We start from the raw sequence: 26,111 nt of genomic DNA, 5'->3' as shown, positions 1-26,111 counted from the left end.
CTCTAACAAGCACCTTTTCCTCCCTTGATGGATCCTTAACCCCCTTGCCGATGTTACTCTCTCCCAACCACAGCTGCACACCTGAAGTGTGTGTCCTGCTGCTGTTATGGTTGTCTCATGTGCTGTGTTCCTACTGTAGTCGTTTCCATTCCTGGGTCCGTAACCGTGTGATCAGTCGTTGAGCCATCTTGCGCCCCAGCTCTCGCAGGCTCTAGGGGTATGTTCCTTTGTTGACTTTCAGTAGCATTTAGCGGGTGTCTCCAACATACTGAAACAGCGTCGGAGACTGCCAACATGGGTAGCTAACCCATGACAGCCCCAGTGGGGTCTATTCCTCCGGTCAGCTGTCTCTCCAAGCTGTCACACAGACTTTCCTATGTTGTCAGCTGTCCTTTCACAGCAGTCACTGGACTGGTCCAGATAATCAGAATCATAAAACACGGGACGAGATGTTAAAAACTGTCAATTGTGCCAATAGATGGAATGCACTCGCATGAGATTTGCCGTGATGTTGACAGAGTGGCATGGGAGGTTTATTTCTTAGACTGGGGTAAGATGTCAATTTTTGGGACACATCCTCAGTAGTGTGCCTTCGAATCAGTGGGTGTTTCGGCCTTTAAATCACTAAACACCCTCATCAAAGGTGGCCAGCTAAAGGGTGATCAAGCCTTAGCTTGTGTCCCATGCCCAATTAAGATAGTACCATAATGAAACATGTATCACATATTTTGTACAACAATATTTAATGACTGTATGAACAACTACACAGTGAAACTATCGGTATCTTGTGTGTGGGTGATCTAAATGAATGGTCCGATGGTATTTCATGATTAATTAGTTATTTGAACCAATGATTCTGCAAGTGCAAATCTTCTTTAAAGATATGAATGCACAATGCAATGTTTTGAACATCGGACAGCCTGTGTTACAAGTGATGACCGTTTTGAGTTTTGTGTCTAGAGTTTTAAAAAATGACCACAAGGTTCTGAAATTAGTGCCAAAAGGATTGTAAAAAAAACTGTCATTCCTATGGATGGCTGAGCCTTCTGAAGAGTACCAATATGGCTGACTGGTGGCTTCAAAGCCTCTCATTGGCCAGTACCAGAGTATGTGAGTGGAGCTGGAATGGAGCGTGCTCAATTTGACTGGAGCGTGGAGCGAGTTTCCCCAAAAGCTGGAGCGCCGGCCTTCTCGCCCGCTCCAATTTCGCTCCAGTAGCGCACCAGGAGCGCTCACGGTATGCCCGGACCAGCATGCATTTGTAGTCCACTTGTGTGCTGCTATAGCCCCTTGCTTTAACTACTGTCAGGGAGTTTGCTAAATATTTGAAATGCCTAAAGAAAAAAATGTATCTTGGGAGGAATATGCTTTTACAGAGCAGGTAAGGATTTAAGAGGACACAAACATTTATAAAAAAAAGTTTTTATTTTGTCATACATTTATACATACACATCAGATCATAGATACATATTACAAAATATATAGTATGTTAGCTTTGATTGGACAGTAAAGCTGGCACATCAACATATATGTTAAATACAAAAAATATATAAAATATCACTAGAGATGAGTTCTGCTTCAACAATACTAAAATAACAACTGTGCCAGAATTCTGAGGTCAGATGAATTCCAGAATTCCTCTTTCTCCTTGCAAAACGTCATTAAGAAGATGGGCTTAATGTATTCTAGTAGAATGGGCCATTTAGAGTTCCTTATTCCATTCTGAATCTGGGAATCTTCCACACAGAATTTCTGTAAAACCTGGGAATTTTGGAAAAGTGAAATACTGCCCTTAAAAGTGCATGACAAGTACAAAATGTTTCTTTGCAGATCAGAAATCATTTATGAAAAAATATATATAATATATATAAAATATATAAAAATGTTTTTTATTACAGTTCACCAGGTCAAGGGTTGCCTGTATTCCCATAATAACACTTATGTCGACATTTATTTATCTAACTCACATATACACGTTTTTTTTTTCCAAAGGAAAGAGTGTCAATGCAACTAGCCTTTTGTTTCTGTCCAGTCTCTGAGCAGTTTCACTCATGCTACTGTCAACTACTGGTTGAAATCATACAAACCCTTAGTAACAAATATTTAAGTTCTGCTTGGAAAGGACATACTTTCTCTGCCCTCTAAAGGCTTGAGACCATCAGTTGGTATCAACAAAAGTATTCGTTAGGCGGTCCCTCAGTCCTACAAATGGCCACGGAGTCCACACTGCACCTAGCAGAGAGCAGTCTGTTGGACTCGTCTGGCTGTTGCCTGGCAAGGCACTCCTCCTCCATCCCCTTGGGGTTCTGTCCCGGGGATAGGGTCTCGAATGTCACATATGATTCTTGGATATCTTTGGATTTTCTCCCCAGTAGTTTTTTGCAGCGCTTCTTGAGCGCCCCGCAGCAGACGATCAGTGTCAGCGGGACAGCGATCACGCAGGCCACGGTGATCACCACCACGTTAATGAGCTTCTGGGTGCCGCTTGCGCTGGCCGCCTCGTCCGTTGAGAAGATTACACACTGCTCCTTTTTAGGGATCAGGCCTTTGACGCAGACGCAGGCGATGTACTTTGTCCTTGGCACAAGGCCCTCAATAATGATCCGGTTCTTTCCTGCAGCGACGTTGATCCTCCGCATGTCCCTCTCGCCGAACACGGCGTACAGGACGCTGAACTCGGTGGTGTTCTTGGCCGCCGGGGCCCGCCAGTTCAGGGAGACGGTGTGGTCGGTGTCCCCGATTATCTTCACCGAACGCACCACCCGTTTCTCCGGTGGTGCCGGCGCCTGTAAAGACGAGGCGTTGGCTGCTAGGTTGCTAAGGACCTCCTTCTCCACTTCCTGCATCGCCGTCTCCGTGATGGGAGGACCGGGCGCCTGTCCGTCAACCACGCTGTTGGAGATATCGTAGCTCTCGATATCATACTGTCGTGTAAAACCGCCCGGTCCTAGTGGTTCGATGATAGGCGTGGCTGCCATGGTGGTTGGTGGAGGTATGTATTTTGCAACAAGTTTATCCTGGTAGGCAGCTTTCCCAAAACCACCGGTTTTCCGTCCCTTTTGTTTTCTAGTCTTGGAGCTGCCACCTTGTTCCTCATTTTTTAAGGAGTCTGTGATAACCAGGGAGATGATGGCATCTGCAGTCCCCAGGAAGTTGGTCGCTTTGCACATGTATTTCCCAGAGTCCCTGTAAGAGACAGCACGAACACTCAGGGTGGACCAAATGATTCCCTCCTTTGAAACTTCTTCCTGAACTATCAAAGAAATACGAAAGAAAAAGTGGTTGGATCAATTAGTGAAAATAAATCAGGCCACCCATCTGTAATCTAGGAAATAAATCCATCCATCTGTAATCTAGGAAATAAATCCATCCCTCTGTAATCTAGGAAATAAATCCATCCATCTGTAATCCAATCTATTTCAGCTTCTGACAGTACAGTGCCAAAAATAGATTTCCTAAGTACGTACTTATTTTAGGCAATAGGCAGACATGTATTCCCTGGTCCCAGATCTGCTTGTGCTGTCTTACCAACTATGCCACACATGACCATGAGAGTTTCCAAGACAGCACAAACAGATCTGGGACCTGGCTACAACCTGCCATGACTGGAGCAGGTTTAGCCAAACGAACTGTTTTGTGTTACCCTTTACCCAGGTTTTTTTAACGTATGTACTGTAGCTACTGCTTCTTGGCTGTATATCTATTTGTTACACATTAAATAAATTCAATCAATAAATCAATGGATCTCACCAGTGCCGTTCATCTGTTTGCCGTCTGCCCGGGTCCAGGACAGCTCTGGTACTGGGACTCCGATTGTCCCACAGCACAGCAGGACGTTGTTCCCCAGGGAGCTCCTGACCCGGGCCACAGCCGTGTGGACACGGGGCTCCTGGCACTTCCGGAGCTCCGTCTCGCTGAACGACACCCCCGACAGGCTCTCTGGGTCCGCGCAGTGCAGCCTGGTGTCGATCAGAGTCACGGATGTGGTTGGAGACTTCTGGAACTGGACCACGTCATAGAGCCGGCAGTCGCACAGCCACGGGTTGTCATGGAGACCTACATCAATGAAGAAAATAAAACATTTCACCAGGATATACATTTTTGTTTTTGTTTATTAGACGCTCTTATCCAGAGCGACTTAAGAGTAAGTACATTCAACTAAAGTATGTAAGGTAACAACAATGGTAGCTAAACAAAGGTCAAATAAAAACAACATCATTTTTAGCATGGCAATAGATAAGATAGATATGCTTTTTGGTCTTTTTGGTATTATGTGTTTACAATGGCAGTTTAGCAAAACAAAAAGTAATTGAAAGTAGAAGTAATCATGCTAGTTTGAAGTGAGACTAGTGAATGTAGTCACAATTAACACTACAGTATGGCTACCTTTACTATAATTAGAGTAATCCTTACACTACTCCCAAATGCTGATGCTGTCTCCTCCAACTGTCCATGTAATGCTATGTAACACACCAAAGGTACTCATGAAATGCACGTTGGGATAAAACCACCTTGACAAGCAATGTTGTAGATAGCATTTAAAAAAAAAAAACTTTTCCTGTGTATCAATTTCATGTCATTTAAGGCTTGCAAACCAAATGGGATTCCCTCTAGGTAAATAAAGATAGCTTTAATTGGAATTGATTGATTAATTAATTGCTTAATTGGTTGTTTAGATCCTTACCTAGAATATATTTGGAACTTTCCCCATCTCCTTGAGATGGTTTCACAGACAACCACGTAAAGAGAACCTCAGGAGGAACCGTGACTAGACTGTTGCTAGATAAGTCCAGGTAGGTCAGGTTCTTGATATAGATGGCCGCCTCGGCCGGGATCGACGATATCTTATTATTATGCAAGTCCAGTAGCCTCAGGTCGGGCATATCAGTCAGCGATTCCCAGGGGAAAGAGGTGAGAGCGTTCCCTTCCAGTCTCAGCTCATCCAGACTTCTCAGGCCACGGAAGCTGTCTACATTCAAAGAGTTCAGAGAGTTGAAAGAAATGCAGAGCAATTCCAAACTGTTGAGGTAGTGAAAGGTTTCGCTGGAGATCCTTGTGATGGCAGTCTTCTCGATCCGCAGTTTCGAGGTGTCTGTAGGAAAGTTGGGTGGGATCAGAGTGATCTCTGGGTCATTACAAAGGACACTCCTAGATAGATGGAAAGGAAGGGAAACACAGGTTAGTGAATGTCACCGTATAACCTATTATAATAGGTTTATCTAGATAATTCAACTGTATTACAAGGTTGACTCAATTAACCATGGCCTTGTATGTGTTCATGAAATAGGATAGCTTGACAATTAATGCGTACAACAACAAAAAATCACACTAAATATTTTATTTTCTGTTTTTAATCGTTAGTTTTTTCGCTTATTTTATTCCTCTGGGTCTAAACGTGGTGAATATACCAGGATCAATGAAGAGCGGTAGATAGCCGAGTGTATTGGGCCAGTAACCAAAAGGTTGCTGGATCGAATCCCAAGGTTAAAAATCTGTCATTCTGTCCCAGAACAAGGCAGTTATCCCACTGTCATTGTAAATAAGAATTTGTTCTTAACTGATTTGCCTAGTTAAAATGCAAAGGGATTAGAGCAGCGCAAATTAATCCTCAGACCTATATAAACAAAAAAAGAGCTGATTTTACCTGCATATTCCGACCCAGTAGCACACAGCAGAAAAAAACATATAGAAGTTGTTGACATTGAGATTTTAATTAGTTGTAATAATTGCATTGGTCTTACCTTGCTTTGGATCCGTCGGATAGTTTGTGAAAGAAACAGCTACATTGAAACGGACACGTGCCGCATACACACCGTCCGAGGCAAAGTAATGCCAAGCAGAAACACAGACTAAAACCTTGAACCATTTTCTCTCCGAAACTTCACTATAAAATATAGAAGATAGTTAGATCTTTTTTTAAAGTACTGTTTATTTTGTTCTTCCCGAGCCTGCGATGCATCATGTGTGTGTCCTGCTATCTCAGTATCCCATATTGGTCTGAACGTCGTTCCCGAGCCTGCGATGCATCATGTGTGTGTCCTGCTATCTCAGTATCCCATATTGGTCTGAACGTCGTTCCCGAAGCCTGAGATAAAAAAGAACGGAGGGATTAGTGGAAAGGAATTGGGTTATTTTCATTTACACGAGTATTGCCTCCTGGCAGTTGATTAACGAGCTGTGTAGGTTTGCTTATTTTTATATGCAGAGTAAAAACACTTCCCTATAGTTGGGGTTTATTATAGAGATGGGAGGGGACCATTAGTCTAAATGCAGAGTAAAACACTTCCTTATAGTTGGGGTTTATTATAGAGATGGGAGGGGACCATTAGTCTAAATGCAGAGTAAAACACTTCCTTATAGTTGGGGTTTATTATAGAGATGGGAGGGGACCATTAGTCTAAATGCAGAGTAAAACACTTCCTTATAGTTGGGGTTTATTATAGAGATGGGAGGGGACCATTAGTCTAAATGCAGAGTTGGGGTTTAAAGAGATGGGAGGGGACATTAGTCTAAATGCAGAGTAAAACACTTTATAGTTGGGGTTTATTATAGAGATGGGAGGGGACCATTAGTCTAAATGCAGAGTAAAACACTTCCTTATAGTTGGGGTTTATTATAGAGATGAGAGGGGACCATTAGTCTAAATGCAGAGTAAAACACTTCCTTATAGTTGGGGTTTATTATAGAGATGGGAGGGGACCATTAGTCTAAATGCAGAGTAAAACACTTCTAAATGCTAAAACACTATAGTTGGGGTTTATTATAGAGATGGGAGGGGACCATTAGTCTAAATGCAGAGTAAAACCACTTCAGAGTAAAACACTTATAGTTGGGGTTTATTATAGAGATGGGAGGGGACCATTAGTCTAAATGCAGAGTAAAACACTTCCTTATAGTTGGGGTTTATTATAGAGATGAGGAGGGGACCATTAGTCTAAATGCAGAGTAAAACACTTCCTTATAGTTGGGGTTTATTATAGAGATGGAGGGGACCATTAGTCTAAATGCAGAGTAAAACACTTCCTTATAGTTGGGGTTTATTATAGAGATGAAAGGGGACCAAATGCAGTCTAAATTATAGAGATGGGGAGACCATTAAAACACTTCCTTATAGTTGGGGTTTATTATAGAGATGAGAGGGGACCATTAGTCTAAATGCAGAGTAAAACACTTCCTTATAGTTGGGGTTTATTATAGAGATGAGAGGGGACCATTAGTCTAAATGCAGAGTAAAACACTTCCTTATAGTTGGGGTTTATTATAGAGATGGGAGGGGACCATTAGTCTAAATGCAGAGTAAAACACTTCCTTATAGTTGGGGTTTATTATAGAGATGAGAGGGGACCATTAGTCTAAATGCAGAGTAAAACACTTCCTTATAGTTGGGGTTTATTATAGAGATGGGAGGGGACCATTAGTTTTGGTGGTTCATTTACTTTTATAGAAGCACTGTATGCATTTTCTTGAATGTGACAATATAAGGTAAGTGCAAAAGGAAGCTATTATTTTTTCAAACATAACTATTACCATAGTCTGTCATTAAAAGGTTGCATACCATGATTTTGACATAGAACTCATTATTTCTTACATTTTTTAAACTTTGTACAGTATTTTCAGTCTAAATATCTATTAACAAAGTCACACCGATGAAAGATATCCACCAGTATTATCAAAACCCATACCAGTAGCAGCCTCCTTTCCCCCAATGCACTGTGGGGTACAGTGTTCTCGACCCCAGTGAGACCCTACATAACATGGAACGCACCACTAGATGGCAGCTAAGAGTAATAGAAAACAATCCATCCATTTAATTTGTAAACTTTCATAACCTGTATATTTTGGTGAGTCGGGGTCATGGTTCTAGAGTCAGAGTAAGAGTTCTAGAGTCAGAGTCAGGGTTCTAGAGTCAGAGTTCTAGTCAAAGTCAGGGTTCTAGAGTCAGAGTAAGAGTTCTAGAGTCAACGTCAGGGTTCTACACAGGGGATTCTGATGATTTCAACATTCTATGACTATGCTTCTTCATCCACTTAATGTTTATAGCCCCTTGTTCCTGTAGGTCTGGACATCTATTAGTCTGCAAAACTACTGATCCCTCCTCATGACACACTTTCCATCTGTGAGAGTGGCTTAGTGTGAGTACACAGTCTGTCCCCGGTCTCTATTCAGACACTGATGGAAAATGCATCCCGAAATGGTACCCTATCCCCTATATAGTGCACTACTTTTGAACAGGGCCCATAGGGTAGTAATGCACTATATAGGGAATAGGGTGCGGTTTGGGACCGGCCCATAAACAGCCAGGTGCAGACAAAAGCTTTAAAGATTTCAAGCAAATTTGCGACCAGGAGGCAAATCCCAGCCCCCAAACAACTATGTGTCTTTAATCCAGGCATCTATCTATGGCCCTTATTAATACATCTTAAACCCACTTTCATTTTGGAGGGGTTTTCTAGCACATGAAAAAAAACCTCCTCCACTTGCATGTATTATCTGGGCTCTAGTGTGTGTGTGTGTGTGTGTGTGTGTGTGTGTGTGTGTGTGTGTGTGTGTGTGTGTGTGTGTGTGTGTGTGTGTGTGTGTGTGTGTCCTAAGTAATGTGAATTAGTATTTATAAAGAGGGCTGCCTTCTGCTTTAGTAATAAACTACAGTCTAGGGGCTGACAGATCGAGGAACGAGTTGAGTTTTGAAATGTTAAACAATTGTGTGTTATTCAATGTCTAAAGTCCAAACTAAGGCAGCTGGACTTACATCGACAGTGCAATCTTTGTTTTATTGCTACATCAACAGATTATAACGGTAGGTGAAATGAACTATGTCCCAATAGGCAACACAGGCACACTACACTAGCGGTAGAATTGATTAAAATCCATATCGGAATCTGTGGGTGTTGTTTCTCGTGCCATAAAAGGTGGGGTCTTTGATTACAATGTAATATTATTCATCCAGTTTATGTGGGATTCAAATTCTACCCTATTCCCTATGTAGTGAACTACTGGTCCTGGTCGCTGGTCAAGAGTAGTGCAGTAAATAGGGAATAGAGTGCCATTTGGGACTCTGAGTAACGCCAGCAAGCTCTATTGTTTAAGTCTTTACTGTTGTTACAGTACATTAGGACCATCTCTAGGCTATCCAAGGCTTTGGGCTCTACTGATGAAGTATGAACCTGGGGCCATCTCTAGGCTATCCAAGGCTTTGGGCTCTACTGATGAAGTATGACCCTGGGGCCATCTCTAGGCTATCCACGGCTTTGGGATCTACGGATAAAGTATGAAACTGAGCTAATGTATCACATACCAACTCATAGAGCCTAGTCATAATGCCATCTAATGCTTTGACCCATATATATATATATACATATTGAAATTGAATTTATAACTCAATATGCTTTGTCAGCTTCCAGCTAGCACTTAAAGTTACTGTAGGTCTATGTTTATAATGTCATGGATGGTGAAGGCAGCAGGTAAAGATGTAGGATCTTAATTTGATCCCTCTTTTGTTGCTGAGAATTTTCCCGCATAGAGGAAATTCTAACTTGTAGTGTATTCAAGGTTTAAAAATGCTTCTAAAGTTTGTAATTTATACTTTAAAATGTCAGACTTGATTAGCCCTATCGAAAAAATGATAAAAAAATATCCATTAATTATAATCCACATAATAATTCACGTTTCCTGTTGGTACTGGATCATTTCCCTGCCATAGCAAACTGGCTCAAACTAAGATCCTACATCTGTAGGCCTACCTATCTAAATATATATTTATATGTTATTTAAACTTTAACTAGGCAAGTCAGTTAAGAACAAATTCTTATTTACAATGACGGCCTTACACCGGCCAAACCCTAACCAGGACGACGCTGGGCCATTTGTGCGCCGTCCTATGAGAGATATCCTTCATTGTCATGTACCATATAATGTTTAGCCTACTAAGGATAAAGCATGATCTGTGGGTTTAGAGTTCAGTGACTACCACTGGTCAGTAGTAGCCTATAATGTGAGATAGGCGGGCTCCTTATCAGTTGTTTTATAGATCAGCGAGCTGCGCATGCGCACTAGGTGCGCAGAAACCACTTCAATGAACAAAGAAAAATATATTTTCGGAAAAAGAAGAAAATAGTTTATATCCAATGTGTAGAATACTCTATTATTATCATTGTACCTCTCATTAGAACATTCCTGTAGGGATTGGTAAGGTTTTTTCTTGAGATAAGTCCTTGAATGCCTTTTCACGTGAAAGAGCGTATATAAGGAGTTCAGTCTTAGAAACCTCTGGCACTTTTAGAAGCAAAAATAAACGTAGAGGAATTATCTGTAGTGTCCCGACAATTATAGTAGCCATTAAAAAATGGCAGCATACACATTACCGGAGGGATTCTCCGATTTTGACATGTTTGCATTCGGTTCAGCTCTTCTTGTTGGGGGTAAGTGAGATATTTTATGCCAAATATGTTGAAACGAAAGTTTTTATTTATTTGCACTAGAGAGACGGATGCCAGAGGATGGCGCCCTGTGGGCTTTTAAAGGGATCTTAAATGGATAGGCCTAAAGAATTTAAAGTCGGACAAAACAAAAATTATTTGGCCCGAGAAATGCTTTGAAGATTCTTCAAGTAATGACAGCCATTTGGCAACTTCAAAACCCCCATGTATGTCAATGTGATAATTGCTATTATGTGCTAGAATTGTAAGATTAGGTTTTGTAAGGTTGAAATGTGAAAGTGAAATAAAAGTATGTGTGCTTAAAATTCAACAATTTCGGACATATACAATACGTGTAACTTGACTGAAATGTTAAACCTCTATTTAGTCTGTTTATATCATGGAATCTGTCACAAGTTGTTTCCCTTGATGATTTCTTTCTTTCCTATGTGTGTTTTAGGTCTTCTTGGATTCGTCCTCAACGCCATTTCAATATTGGCCTATATTAGCGTAAAGCAAATGCGAACTCCCAGTAATTTTCTTGTGTTTAACCTTGCTGTGGCTGACATTATGCTCAATTTAAACGGCCTGATCGCTGCTTACGCCAGTTTATTTTATAGGTATGAATTTTTGTCCTCTGACACTGCATTAACGCCTTTGGAGGTTGCCTAATTTATGTGTACAAATAGTTGTTGCAAAACATGCGTTTATGCATTGATCTAAAAGTGGTTTACAGAATGATTTGTGCTGACATCCTTCCTAGAGAGGCATTCAAGTAAGGCGCATGTATCATGTATTTCTGAGTAGCTATAATGGATATATGCTATATTACACAAAAGGGTGATTCCTCACGAAACTAGGGGGAAAAAATGACATTTTTTTTTTATTTTCATGAAATGTAATCGATATAAGGGTCCTTTGGAGGAAGTATTGTTGACATGTATCTGACATTTGTATCTTCAAGCATAATTGAACTTTTTTTTTTTTATGAAGTTTGAAAATTTGTGACATTTTGGCCTGACACAGGTCTCCTTTAAGACACCAACTAAATGGGTGTCAAATGTAGCTTTTCTACTTGTTCTCTAATATGAGTAGTATTTGGATTTCAAAAACATATTTTATAATTATTCAAAAATATAGAAATGTTGGTTAGGGCAAATTGTTCAACATAATATTGAACATCATATACTCTACGGGCATATATACGTTCCAGAGGGATCTCTGCTAGTTTTAAAGTTATGACCCATTTTATTCAGAGAAAATGGTAGAGTAAGGCAATGTGACCAATCACAGCCCTCCTTATATTTGTATAATTTCACATCCTGCAAATCACCAGTAGAGGGTGACAATAAAAAAAAAAAATCAATTTTCGCATTCATCCTGTTGGTAATGCATACTAATTGGATCATAACTCTGAAAGTATCAGGGATCCCACGGTGGAACTTTGATATGCCTGTTATTATGCAAAAAAAACTATATTTAAAAATAATGTATTTAATGTATTTATATTTTTCAATATTGATAAATTAATGTACTTTATAACAAGCAGAACAAGCAGAAAAGTTTCATATGACACCGATTTTCATCTACAGATGAAACAATATGGAGTCTTAAGGGAGGAAAGGGTAAGGCCAAAATGTCACAAATATTAACATTTCAATTAATTATTTCTCAATTATGCTTTAAGATACAAATGTCAAATATATATCAAGAATCCAACCACCAAAAGGAACCTTCTTATGGATTAAATTATGGAAAAATCCCCTAAAATCATGGTCTTCTTTTGTTACGAGAGGAATCGCCCGTAACTGTAATGTAGAACAATTGTTAATGTATGTGATCCTGATTTCATAGTTCAACTGTAGGTGTATTTGATATAACAATTTGCAGCAATATGAGTCACCATGTTTATGCCTGATGGGAATACAAACACCAAGGCTGCGTTTAGACAGGTAGCCCAATTCTGATATTTTGTCAATAATTGTGTTTTTTTTTACCAATCAGATCGATCTTTTGTAAATAATCAGGCAAAATATCGGAATTGGGCTGCCTGTGTAAACGCAGCCTAAATGTGCTCCTCTCTTCTCGTCACCCTAGACACTGGCCCTGGGGCCAAGACGGATGTAGCAACCACGCCTTCATGGGGATGACAGCAGTTCTGGCCTCTATCAGTTTCCTGGCTACCATCGCCTGGGACAGATATCACCAATATGTGACCAGTGAGTAGTATCCTACTGTACGGCGGCAGGTAGCCTAGTGGTTAGAGCGTTGGGCCAGTAACCGAGCTGACAAGGTAAGAATATGCCGTTCTGCCCCCGAGCAAGGCAGTTAACTCACTGTTTCCCGTCCGCCATGGATGTTGATTATGGCAGCCCCCCCCGCACCTCTCTGATTCAGAGGGGTTGGGTTAAATGCGGAAGACACTTTTTTTTTTTTTTTTTACAATTTTACCCCCTTTTTCCTCCATAATTTTGTGGTATCCAATTGTTAGTAATTACTATCTTGTCTCATCGCTACAACTCCCGTACGGGCTCGGGAGAGACGAAGGTCGAAAGCCATGCATCCTCAAATGCAGAAGACACATTTCAGTTGAATGAATTCAGTTGTACAACTGACTAGGTATCTCCATGTGCACTTTCCCAGTATGTGTTCATGTCATTTACTAAAGCGTTATTGATTTATTAAACATTTTATTTATTGATGTACTATATACATCTACAAAGCTACAAACATACTCTTGCAAATTCCAATAAACATAACTTTATTATGTTCCAGATCAGAAGCTGTTTTGGAGCACGGCCTGGACTATTTCAATCATTATCTGGGGGTTGGCCATCATCTGGGCGGCCGTCCCTCTGATTGGTTGGGGAGTTTATGACTTTGAGCCCATGAGGACCTGCTGCACACTAGACTACACCAAAGGAGACATGTAGGCTACGTTTATATTCAAATGTAGATTATTTAGCAGACAATCTTATCCAGAGCGACTTACAGTCAGAAAATGAAATGTGCGCACACCCTCATGTTCTCTCTCATCTGTGGTGCAGGGAATTCCAGACCTGAAGGTAAGTTAATTGTAAAACAACAACTTCCTCACACACTGTTACCTCTACACCTGTTGATGTTTCAACCAGAGACCCTACAAGACTTTACAAAGTCTACAGATTGATTCCCAAATACCCTTATGTCTAAACCAGCTGTTGACATCACTGTTTTGCTTAGTCAAATGTAAACAATGGAATAACAGAAACTGGGATTTTAAGACAACCAAGCAGATTACCTCTAAAGTAGGCTCTTTACCCCAGTTGAAAACATCCAGCATTTCACACACAGAACGAGCACTTCCAAAAAATCTCTTAATGGATTGGGATTATTCATTTTGGACAATAAAAACAATGCTGTCGAGCAATGTCTCCCACTGACTATGGTTGCAATATTCCAAGGTTTTCCATAAGTCCCAGTTGGAAGATTCCCGTAATCAGGAGGGAATCAATCAGGAACTGCGGAATCCTCTAGGATTTCTGGAAAACCGGGGAATTTTTGGAAAAATACCATAATTTAGCAACCCGAGACAAGTGAGGATACCCCATGTTTGAAGATACACTGTATAATACAGTGTATGCCGTTATACCGTCTGTGTTCATCTCCATTCAACAGGGACTACATTACCTATATGGGGGCCCTGACGGTTTTCTACCTTATCTTCCCTGCTTATGTCATTCTATCGTCTGTGTTCATCTCCATTCAACAGGGACTACATTACCTATATGGGGGCCCTGACGGTCTTCTACCTTATCTTCCCTGCTTATGTCATTCTATCATCTGTGTTCATCTCCATTCAACAGGGACTACATTACCTATATGGGGGCCCTGACTGTCTTCTACATTTACATTTACATTTAAGTCATTTAGCAGACGCTCTTATCCAGAGCGACTTACAAATTGGTGCATTCACCTTATGACATCCAGTGGAACGGCCACTTTACAATAGTGCATCTAAATCTTTTAAGGGGGGAGAAGGATTACTTTATCCTAGACCATAACAACATTAGACCATAACAACATTAGACCATAACAGCATTAGACATCAACATTAGACCATTCAACATTAGACCATACATTAGACCATAACAACATTAGACCATAACAACATTAGACCATTGGACCATAACAACATTATCATTAGACCATAACAGCATTAGACCATAATCTTAGACCATAACAACATTAGACCATTAGACCATAACAACATTAGACCATAACAACATTAGACCATTAGACCATAACAACATTAGACCATAACAACATTAGACCAAAACAACGTTAGACCATAACAACATTAGACCATTAGACCATTAGACCATAACAACATTAGACCATAACAACATTAGACCATTAGACCATAACAACATTAGACCATTAGACCATAACAACATTAGACCATTAGAACATTAGACCATAACAACATTAGACCATAACATAATAATAACATAATAATAAATTCTACCTTATCTTCCCTGCTTATGTCATGAAGTCCAACTACGACGCCATTCACGCACACTTCAAGAAGATCCAGAAGCACAGGGTAAATAAACCCTCTAACATTCCACCGTTAGAACATGTGAATGTTCTTTGGAACATTACAACGCATTATAATAATACCATTCATCTTTGGCCAGAAAAACATACTTCTCAATATACAGTGCATTCGGGAAAGTAATTCAGACCCCTTGACTTTTTCCACATTGTTACATTACAGTCTTATTCTAAAATAGATGAGAAAAAATACACACAAATACCCCACAAAGCGAAAATGATTTTTTTAGACATTTTTGCAAATAAATAAAAAACTGAAATATCTTATTTACATAAGTATTCAGACCCTTTGCTATGAGACTCGAAATTGAGCTCAGGTGCATCCTGTTTCCATTGTCACCATGTTCTGTGTGGGGGTACATACAGTCACTATGTTCTGTGTGGGGTGTACATACAGTCACTATGTTCTGTGTGGGGTGTACATACAGTCACTATGTTCTGTGTGGGGGTACATACAGTCACTATGTTCTGTGTGGGGGTACATACAGTCACTATGTTCTGTGTGGGGGTACATACAGTCACTATGTTCTGTGTGGGGGTACATACAGTCACTATGTTCTGTGTGGGGGTACATACAGTCACTATGTTCTGTGTGGGGGTACATACAGTCACTATGTTCTGTGTGGGGGTACATACAGTCACTATGTTCTGTGTGGGGGTACATACAGTCACTATGTTCTGTGTGGGGGTACATACAGTCACTATGTTCTGTGTGGGGGTACATACAGTCACTATGTTCTGTGTGGGGGTACATACAGTCACTATGTTCTGTGTGGGGGTACATACAGTCACTCTGTTCTGTGTGGGGGAATATAACAGTCACTATGTTCTGCTCTTTTATACATTATGTGATTTTGATATGTTATTGTGTGACTTCAAAAGCCAGAAAAGTCTAAACAGGATTAAAGTAAGTGTCGGGGTTAGAATTTATGGTAGGGACATCCCAAGGATTCCAGATAGCTCTAACCCTTAAGTCCCATTCAATACAACTTTATTGACTGTCCTTGTATTCCAGTGGAACACCAGCATACCACTGAGGGTTCTGTTGTTCTGCTGGGGACCCTACGAAATCATGTGCATCTACGCCTGCTTTGGCAATGCCAGACTGGTCTCTCCAAAGCTGAGAATGGTGAGCAGTTCTTTTTCTTCTACCTTTTTTCCCTTTTCTTCTATTTTGTCTTTTTTTTCTGTTCCTTTCTCTCTGTGCTTGATAATTCTTTAGTTAAATGAAATTTGAATGGAGATTTGTTTTATTTAAATCTTTTAACAAGAAAACATCTTTATTCATCTCCTAGTTGCTTCCTGTTTTGGCGAAAACTAATCCTATTTTCAACGCGTGGCTCTATTCCTTTGGGAATGAGTTCTACAGAGGAGGGGTGTGGCAGTTCCTGACTGGCCAGAAGTTTACTGAGCCTGTCGTTGTGAAGTTAAAAGGAAGATAAAGGAAGTTTTCCATTCTGACATTCTAATTCCATGGTTACACTACTGTACAGGCCATGGAATTAGAATGTTCCATTCTCACATTCTAATTCCATGGTTACACTACTGTACAGGCCATGGAATTAGAATGTTCCATTCTCACATTCTAATTCCATGGTTACACTACTGTACAGGCCATGGAATTAGAATGTTCCATTCTCACATTCTAATTCCATGGTTACACTACTGTACAGGCCATGGAATTAGAATGTTCCATTCTCACATTCTAATTCTATGGTACAGGCTATATCCAAACAACATCCTCATCATGCACTCTCATTGCAGTAGGTTTCACATTGGAAGAATGGTATTTGTACAAGGTGGTGAACTTATGTTAATTGTTTATTTAGCTGGCTTGGGAAACCATGGGTCCAATGTAGCTTGTCAATAGCGGTATGGTGGCTGACTCTCCATTCAAATAGACTTTGGGGAGAAGCACCTGCTATTAGATTGAAGGATGTCTCATGATTGACTAGACGTAGGACACTCAGTAACCTATGTTGTAATACAAATACCACAGTGCTCTTAATGCCATGTTCATGCTGAGTTATTTGAAGGTAATACGACCAGAGATCAACTTAAAAGTGGACCAAACTTAAGGTTCAAGTCATGTTAATGTAATTCCGTTTTTTAAAATATTTGTTTTATAGCCAATAGCTTTACTTCTAGAAGTTTCCCTGATGTATCCCTCCAGCACTGTAATAAACACAGCAAGGTATTCTGCCAGGCAGCCGCTCTTCAATCTGACTCCACTGACCTTACCTGGAAATGGTGTGATTCTCAGCATGCCGCTGTACCTGTACAGCTGTAAAAGGATGAGACTTCAAAAAAGAGCTATACTCTTACCACACCTGGGTTCAAATACTATTTGAAATCTTTAAAATACTTTAACCTGCCTGGAGTGCCAGATGGGCAGGGTATACAGTTTTTTTTAAACATTTTTTTTTTACAGTATACAGTTAAGGCAATCTCAATCGAGCCAGGATAAAGTATTGGAAATTATTTCATATAGTGACTGAACCCAGGTGTCATTCAGCCAAGACATTTCATGCTATGGAGGTTGTTGTATAGTTGTGACCAAGCAGATTTATTGTGTCACTTTTGGTTCCTGAGGAGTTTTAGGATTGTGTCCCTAATTACACCCTATTCCCTATTTAGTGCACTATGTAGGGAACATGGTTCAATTTCAAATCTGAAGACAAAAGCCTTGATGTGATGTAACCTCTTCACAGTATAGCCACCAATCTTTCTGTGAAGAACTATTCTCTGTAGATCCTTACTGTGGAGACAGAACTTAAAGAAGCAGGATCATCCCTTTTTTAAAGGAAGTGGCGAAAACCACTTCCTTTAAACACTGAATCCCACGGAGGAAGTTTGTGAATGACCAATGCTCCCTATGTTACATAGTCTTACATTACATTACATCCCCATATAGTCTGGAGTAAACTAGATTTAACCTAATAATGTTTGGTGTATTGAATGTGTTTTTTTAGTTCTAATATAATATGCCATTTAGCAGACAGATTGACAGTCATGAGTGCATATATATTTTTTAATGCATTTGTACGTTCAAACCGTAATCTTAGACTATCACATTGTGTCACGTTGTGACGTTTTAACTTTGTCTATCTTTGTGTAGCAGATGCCGGCATGCTTAACCTTACGTTTAAAAAAAAAAAAAAAGTCAATCTACTCCATTGCAGTTGTTTGCAATGTTGTCTTTCTCAGTTTTGTCTCTACTCCCAGTCATGTGTTCTGGTCCCAGATGAGGTAAGCAGGGCAGACATCAACACAGTGGTGTAACGCGCCAGCGCCTGTCACTGTGTCGTCTGAGCTGCTTAACATGGAGTCTCCAGTCCTGAAATAAACCTTTAACGAGTGGAGTGAACTAATGCAGCTAAGTCCCTGACACAGCCGCCTGTCACAGTAATCCTGTGTGGCACAGCACCAGGGCCTGTCACAGCCACATCACCCAATCAGCAGGGGTGTTGCAAATGGCAACCTGTTCCCTATACAGTGCACTACTATGAACCAAGACCTAATGGCAACCTATTCCCTATATAGTGCACTACTATGAACCAAGACCTAATGGCAACCTATTCCCTATATAGTGCACTACTATGAACCAAGACCTAATGGCAACCTGTTCCCTATACAGTGCACTACTATGAACCAAGACCTAATGGCAACCTGTTCCCTATATAGTGCACTACTATGAACCAAGACCTAATGGCAACCTATTCCCTATATAGTGCACTACTATAAACCAAGACCCAATGGCAACCTATTCCCTATATAGTGCACTACTATAAACCAAGACCTAATGGCCACCTATTCCCTATATAGTGCACTACTATGAACCAAGACCTAATGGCAACCTATTCCCTATATAGTGCACTACTATGAACCAAGACCTAATGGCAACCTATTCCCTATATAGTGCACTACTATGAACCAAGACCTAATGGCAACCTATTCCCTATATAGTGCACTACTATAAACCAAGACCTAATGGCCACCTATTCCCTATATAGTGCACTACTATAAACCAAGACCTAATGGCCACCTATTCCCTATATAGTGCACTACTATAAACCAAGACCTAATGGCCATCTATTCCCTATATAGTGCACTACTATAAACCAAGACCTAATGGCCACCTATTCCCTATATAGTGCACTACTATAAACCAAGACCTAATGGCCACCTATTCCCTATATAGTGCACTACTATGAACCAAGACCTAATGGCAACCTATTCCCTATATAGTGCACTACTATAAACCAAGACCTAATGGCCATCTATTCCCTATATAGTGCACTACTATAAACCAAGACCTAATGGCCACCTATTCCCTATATAGTGCACTACTATAAACCAAGACCTAATGGCCACCTATTCCCTATATAGTGCACTACTATGAACCAAGACCTAATGGCAACCTGTTCCCTATACAGTGCACTACTATGAACCAAGACCTAATGGCAACCTGTTCCCTATATAGTGCACTACTATGAACCAAGACCTAATGGCAACCTATTCCCTATATAGTGCACTACTATAAACCAAGACCCAATGGCCACCTATTCCCTATATAGTGCACTACTATAAACCAAGACCTAATGGCCAACTATTCCCTATATAGTGCACTACTATAAACCAAGACCTAATGGCCACCTATTCCCTATATATAGTGCACTACTATAAACCAAGACCTAATGGCCACCTATTCCCTATATAGTGCACTACTATAAACCAAGACCTAATGGCCACCTATTCCCTATATAGTGCACTACTATGAACCAAGACCTAATGGCCACCTATTCCCTATATAGTGCACTACTATGAACCAAGACCTAATGGCCACCTATTCCCTATATAGTGCACTAATATGAACCAAGACCTAATGGCCACCTATTCCCTATATAGTGCACTACAACAGAGTGGGGAATAGAGTGTCATTTGAGAAGCAAATTGCAAATAGACAACAGTCTTCCTCCGGGGGAGGAGTCGGCTTTCTTCTAACTCACCTGGATGTTACAGTTTGTCAGGTTCAGAGAACCCTGTTGACCAATAGAAAGGGACCTGGATGTTATAGTTGGTCAGGTTCAGAGAACCCTGTTGACCAATAGAAAGGGACCTGGATGTTATAGTTGGTCAGGTTCAGAGAACCCTGTTGACCAATAAAAAGGGTCCTGGATGTTATAATTGGTCAGGTTCAGAGAACCCTGTTGACCAATAGAAAGGGACCTGGATGTTACAGTACTCTAAGAAAGTGCTTACTACACACCATCATTACAGTATGTTTTAGGAGGGTTGACAGAATGATGTAACCAAACCATTTATTTTTATACAAATTGGGCAACGTCTTGTATTTTCCTGAAATGTATACAAAATACAGTTCTGAGATCATTTTTAGTGAGAGCAGAATTGGTGGAAATGACAATGCCAACTAGTTCTGGATAAATCAACAAAAGGTTTAATTTTTTTTAGCTAGATGAGTTTTTTTTTTTTAATGTAGCGATAAATTAGATCAATCCTGAATTGTGAGATGTAGTAGGGAGTTGTAATTTCCAACAAGCCAACATTGTACATAGTTTACCTCAGAAAACTTGGTAATTAACTACAATGACTATAATCCATTGCGCGCCCGCTGAGAGAAGAGAGAAGCACCGATCGAGGGATAGAAAGTTTAGCGAGCCTGAAAATACATGATTTTAGATATTCAGCAGTCTTAAAAGTATGCCATATTTACTTTGAAGAAATACTAAAATAGTGATTTTGTCAAACAGCATAGGCAGTAACTCTAGTAACTCTATAGAGATGAGATGTTGACTTGGAATTAAATAAATAAGTCATCAAATATAACACATTTGTTGAAAAAAAGGGTTGGTTCCTTTGAGGTTTAAAGTAATGTGACTGCTGTTAATTGTTTTATTCTGTGTTACCGAATTCAACCCACATAATACATACCACATTTTTTTTTTATGATAGAAATTGAAAAACGTGATTCTTTTTTAATAATCGAACTGAAACTGAACCGACCTCAAAAAGGACTAATCGCTCAGTACTAGATACAGCATAATCTATTTAACAGATGAGATGGTACGCCAAACTAAACAATGTGAAGGAAGTGTCCAAAATGGCACTCTATATTATACTCTAAATGGCCCCCTATTCCCTATGTAGAGCACTACTTTTGACCAGAGCCCTATGGTAGGGAATAGGGAGCCATTTGGGATGCGTATGAAGTCTGAGGGGTTCATGAACTGACATTAACATACTTCGAAGAACTCAAACACAATTGGTAACTGCCTGGTACAGTACACAATGCTAACTACAGATGTAGGATCTTAATTTGATCACTCGGATGTTGCAGGAATATTTCCTGCACAACAGGAAATGCAAAACGTGTAGTGTATTTCAAGGTTTAAAAAGGTGTGTAAAGTTTGTCATTTCCATTTAACAGACTTGAACTATTAAAAATGTATCAACACCTTCAAAAATGTCCATTCATTGTAATTCACCCATAATTCAAATGTCCTATTTCTGACATGGCATGCTATTCACTATATAGTGTCCCACATTTGGCTACAGTAGAACTTGATACCATTAGCTGGGAGGCGTGTAGAATGTCATTCATTGTATGCTGTAGCATTAAGATTTCCCTTCACTGGAACTAAGGGGCCTGAACCATGAAAAACAGCCCAAACCATTATTCCAAATTTTACAGTTGGCACGATGCATTCTGGCAGATAGCGTGCTCAGATTCTTCCGTCGGACTGCCAGATGGTGGAGCGTGATTCGTCACTCCAGAGTCCAAAGGTGGCGAGCTTTACACCACTCCAGCTGACGCTTGGCATTGCGCATGGTGATCTTTGGCTTGTGTGATCTTTGCCTGCTTCGCCATGGAAACCATTGCATAAAGCTCCCGACGAACAGTTCTTGTGCTGACGAACAGTTGTTGTGCTGACGTTGCTTCCAGAGGCAGTTTGGAACTCAGTAGTGAGTGTTGCAACCCGAGGACAGACTATTTTTACGCGCTTCAGCATTTCCTGTTCTGTGACCTTGAATGGCCTATCACTTCACGGCTGAGCTGTTGTTGCTCCTTGACCTTTCCACTTCACAATAACAGCATTTACAGTTGACCGGGGAAACTAGAGGGGAGAAATTTGACAAACTGACTTGTTGGAAAGGTGGCGTCCCATGAAGGTGCCACAAAGTGACTGAGCTCTTCAGTAAGGTGCCATTCTACTGCCAGTGTTTGTCTATGGAGATTGCGGGGCGGTGTGCTCGATTTTATACACCTGTCCGCAACAGGTGTGGCTGACATAGCCGAATCCACTCATTTGAAGGGGTGTCCACCAATGTTCCCTCTTGTTTTTTGGGGCACTGAGCAAATTTTTGGTCTGCTGAGCTCAAACTTGATTCTGTGCAACTTCCAGTGTGCGTTTACTATGAACACTGAGGCTGTACCTGCTTTAAGTTACAGGTTTAACAGGGGCCAAGTAGCCTACAGTGACTAGTTGATCATAATGTAGGCCTACCAGAGTGGCCTACCAGAGTGGCCTACCATCAAAAACAATGGAGAAAATGCATCCAATAACATTTTAACATGGAAATAGCTGTCCTAGTATTCAGCCGACAGTAACAGCCAAAGTTTGGTGTTCAATGTAGGCCTACATTCCATGAGACTCAATCTGTTTGTCAACTTAACCTTCAGACAAGGAGGTGACTGAAAATGTTGTTGTGTTGTTTGATGCAAGAAACCACTTTACAAAAGAAAATGCATTATTATTCCCATACCATTAATACTGAGAATCAGACTCATTATGCTACCCTCTGCCTATTGGCTACTTGACTTATTCAAGCCTGTCTCAAAATACAACACTGCCCCTTTAAAACATAAAAAAGCTCTTTACCCGACTTGCTTTTTAAAGATGTCTAGAAAAAAAAATCACTCCCCTATTGCTGACTACACATTATTTTTAACTGGGATAATAACTCACTAACTAGCAAAGGATATGAACCAAATGTGCACAGGTGGCTACATGCAGCTCTCGATCACATAATCTTTCACATTTGGATTCACATGAGATTTCTGCAAACCAAAAGCAGTCATTCTGATACACAGTGCTTTTAATACATATTTGACAACGTTGTGTGTATTTATAGAGTAATTCATGTACAATATGTTGTTACCTGGGATTTGAACTCACATCCTCTTGGTTCACAGCATTCCAATCTTCCTGCTCCGCCACAATGTCTGTTGTCAGTTACTGATTTCACCTTTATTCCTACACTTTGGACATCAACATAAATCTCAGCTTTGTTTAAAAACGATTATATTTATTATAGTGATTCAGGGGTAACATTAAAAGAATATATAGAATCACTCAAATGACTGAAATAAGTAAATGAAAGCAATGATGAGAGAATAGTCAGATTGAGGACTATAATAGCAGTACAGATGACGCTATTTTGATAAGTGTAGAGATGTATTATAAGTAATTAATGTTTTACGAAAACACTGCTGACTTTGTGGCGCAGCAGAATGATCAGTCTACTTCAAATCCCAGGTGGGGTCATCCCTTTAGCTGAACAGCAATAACACATGGAATTGCACATTTGAAATTGTGAAGTTTTCCAAATGTGAAGTGTTCCAAAAACACATTTTCCACATGTGAAGTGTTCCAAAAACACATTTTCCACATGTGAAGTGTTCCAAAAACACATTTTCCACATAAGAAAGTGTTCCAAAAACACATTTTCAACATGTGAAGTGTTCCAAAAACACATTTTCCACATGTGAAGTGTTCCAAAAACACATTTTCCACATGTGAAGTGTTCCAAAAACACATTTTCCACATGTGAAGTGTTCCAAAAACACATTTTCCACATGTGAAGTGTTCCAAAAACACATTTTCCACATGTGAAGTGTTCCAAAAACACGTTTTCCACATGTGAAGTGTTCCAAAAACACATTTTCCACATGTGAAGTGTTCCAAAAACACATTTTCCACATGTGAAGTGTTCCAAAAACACATTTTCCACATGTGAAGTGTTCCAAAAACACATTTTCCACATGTGAAGTGTTCCAAAAACACATTTTCCACATGTGAAGTGTTCCAAAAACACATTTTCCACATGTGAAGTGTTCCAAAACACATTTTCCACATGTGACGTGTTCCAAAAACACATTTTCCACATGTGAAGTGTTCCAAAACACATTTTCCACATGTGAAGTGTTCCAAAACACATTTTCCACATGTGAAGTGTTCCAAAAACACATTTTCCACATGTGAAGTGTTCCAAAACACATTTTCCACATGTGACGTGTTCCAAAAACATTTTCCACATGTGAAGTGTTCCAAAAACACGTTTTCCACATGTGAAGTGTTCCAAAACACATTTTCCAAATGTGAAGTGTTCCAAAACACATTTTTCACATGTGAAGTGTTCCAAAAACACGTTTTCCACATGTGAAGTGTTCCAAAAACACATTTTCCACATGTGAAGTGTTCCAAAAACACATTTTCCACATGTGAAGTGTTCCAAAAACACATTTTCCACATGTGAAGTGTTCCAAAAACATGTGAAATCATTTGGTTCAACATGTGATAACATGAAACTACACTGTTAGTCATTAGTGTTTATTTTGTGGTAAATTGTAGTTATTTTACGGTACATTTCTACAGTAATACGATACTCTATTAGTGTTTTGTAGTTTATTTACTGTCAATAGCAATGCACTTACGTACCTTTTTGTCCCGTCAAGTCAATAATGGCGTGGTTATCTGACAGCAACTAAAAAGTAGCAGTGCTCAGGGACACTTGACGTTAAGGCCTAGATTCAACACGCGATAGCCGACACCCGCATAGCTGGTGTTTTGACTGTGTCAGAGGTTTAACTGCATTAGAGCTGTCAAATCGGGGAGTTCATATGGTCATCATCATGAAGCCACGCCAGTTCTACTCAGAACGAGAACGTGTAGGCTATATTGAAATAATGACACTCAAATTGAAAATCATTCCACACAAAATATTGAGGATTTCTATCAGCCTAATTGAGGTGTAGATTACATCTCGTGTTCCAACTTGTAAACAAGGCTGCATGGTATCTCTCTTAATGCAACTCTGTGCAGCCAATGGCATTTTCCGCTTCAGGTATTTGTGGATTTGACAGCTCTAATGCAGTTCCACATTTTACACTGCCAAAATAATGGCTTTGCAGGTGTCCACTAGCATGGAGCTGGTAGACTCTAGCACAATGTGTAATTAAACACTCTCCGGTCCTGTCTGGTCCAGCGAAGGTGGGTTTGTACCCATAGGCAACGTTGCTGCCAGTGATGTGTGGTGAGGACCTGCCTTACAACAGGCCTACAAGCCCTCAGTCCTGCCTCTCTCAGCCTATTGCAGAGAGTCTGAGCACTGATGGAGGGATTGTGCGTTCCTGGTGTAACTCGGGTCAGTTGTTGTTGCCATCCTGTACCTGTCTCGCAGGTGTAATATTCGGATGTACCGATCGTGTGCAGGTGTTGTTACATGTGTTCTGCCACTGCGAGGATGATCAGCTGTCTGTCTTGTCTCCCTGTAGCGCTGTCTTAGGCATCTCACAGTATGGACATTGCAATTTATTGCCCTGGCCACATCTGCAGTCCTCATGCCTCCTTGCAGCAGGCCTAAGGCACATTCAAGCAGATGAGCAGGGACCCTGGGCATCTTTCTTTTGGTGTTTTTCAGAGTCAGTAGAAAGGCCTCTTTAGTGTCCGAAGTTTTCATAACCGTGACCTTAATTGCCTACCGTCTGTAAGCTGTTAGTGTCTTAACGACCGTTCCACAGGTGCATGTTCATTAATTGTTTATGGCTCATTGAACAAGCATGGGAAACAGTGTTGAAACCCTTTACAATGAAGATCTGTGAAGTTATCTGGATTTTTACGAATTATCTTTGAAAAACAGAATCCTGAAAAAGGGACGTTTCTTTTTTTGCTGAGTTTATGTCTGGCCTTTAACAACACTGAATAACTGGCAGACTACAGGCTTCTTTTTCGCTGAGCTTTAACGGCGGTTGGCATCCAATACATGTTGCATTACCACCACTTACTGGACTGGAGTATA

General features: G+C 40.3%; 2 protein-coding genes and 1 long non-coding RNA gene across 50 annotated transcripts; 1 reads left to right on the top strand and 2 right to left on the bottom strand.

Moving 5' to 3' along the window:
• Positions 1-1,412: 1,412 nt before the first annotated feature.
• Positions 1,413-6,086, bottom strand: LOC118371023 (leucine-rich repeat, immunoglobulin-like domain and transmembrane domain-containing protein 1). Its single transcript, XM_035756316.2, has 4 exons — positions 5,742-6,086; positions 4,685-5,148; positions 3,751-4,056; positions 1,413-3,253 (listed from the first exon to the last, which is right to left on the bottom strand). The coding sequence occupies exons 1-4, from the start codon at positions 5,864-5,866 to the stop codon at positions 2,169-2,171; spliced, it is 1,980 nt and encodes a 659-aa protein (XP_035612209.1). The 5' UTR covers positions 5,867-6,086; the 3' UTR covers positions 1,413-2,168.
• A 3,919-nt stretch (positions 6,087-10,005) lies between these two features.
• On the top strand, positions 10,006-17,216 carry LOC118371025 (RPE-retinal G protein-coupled receptor-like). The gene is made up of 8 exons (XM_052493946.1): positions 10,006-10,418; positions 10,876-11,035; positions 12,513-12,634; positions 13,191-13,344; positions 14,261-14,300; positions 14,923-15,000; positions 16,027-16,140; positions 16,307-17,216. Exons 1-8 carry the CDS (start codon positions 10,343-10,345, stop codon positions 16,451-16,453), a joined length of 891 nt encoding a protein of 296 aa, XP_052349906.1. The 5' UTR covers positions 10,006-10,342; the 3' UTR covers positions 16,454-17,216.
• A 1,131-nt stretch (positions 17,217-18,347) lies between these two features.
• LOC127915119 (uncharacterized) lies at positions 18,348-20,025 on the bottom strand. Of its 48 annotated transcripts, none has more exons than XR_008090260.1 (6): positions 19,858-20,025; positions 19,706-19,810; positions 18,905-19,421; positions 18,775-18,810; positions 18,681-18,727; positions 18,348-18,492 (listed from the first exon to the last, which is right to left on the bottom strand). It is a non-coding gene; the product is annotated as an uncharacterized LOC127915119 (long non-coding RNA). The 48 variants fall into 48 exon arrangements; XR_008090267.1 differs by having other exon boundaries at positions 18,775-18,868; positions 18,963-19,421; XR_008090265.1 differs by having other exon boundaries at positions 18,775-18,821; positions 18,963-19,421.
• Positions 20,026-26,111: the final 6,086 nt, after the last annotated feature.

The sequence above is a fragment of the Oncorhynchus keta genome, chromosome 3, assembly GCF_023373465.1.
Source record: "Oncorhynchus keta strain PuntledgeMale-10-30-2019 chromosome 3, Oket_V2, whole genome shotgun sequence".
In the NCBI taxonomy this organism is placed as follows: Eukaryota; Metazoa; Chordata; class Actinopteri; order Salmoniformes; family Salmonidae; genus Oncorhynchus; species Oncorhynchus keta.
This window is presented reverse-complemented; position numbering and strand designations above follow the sequence as displayed.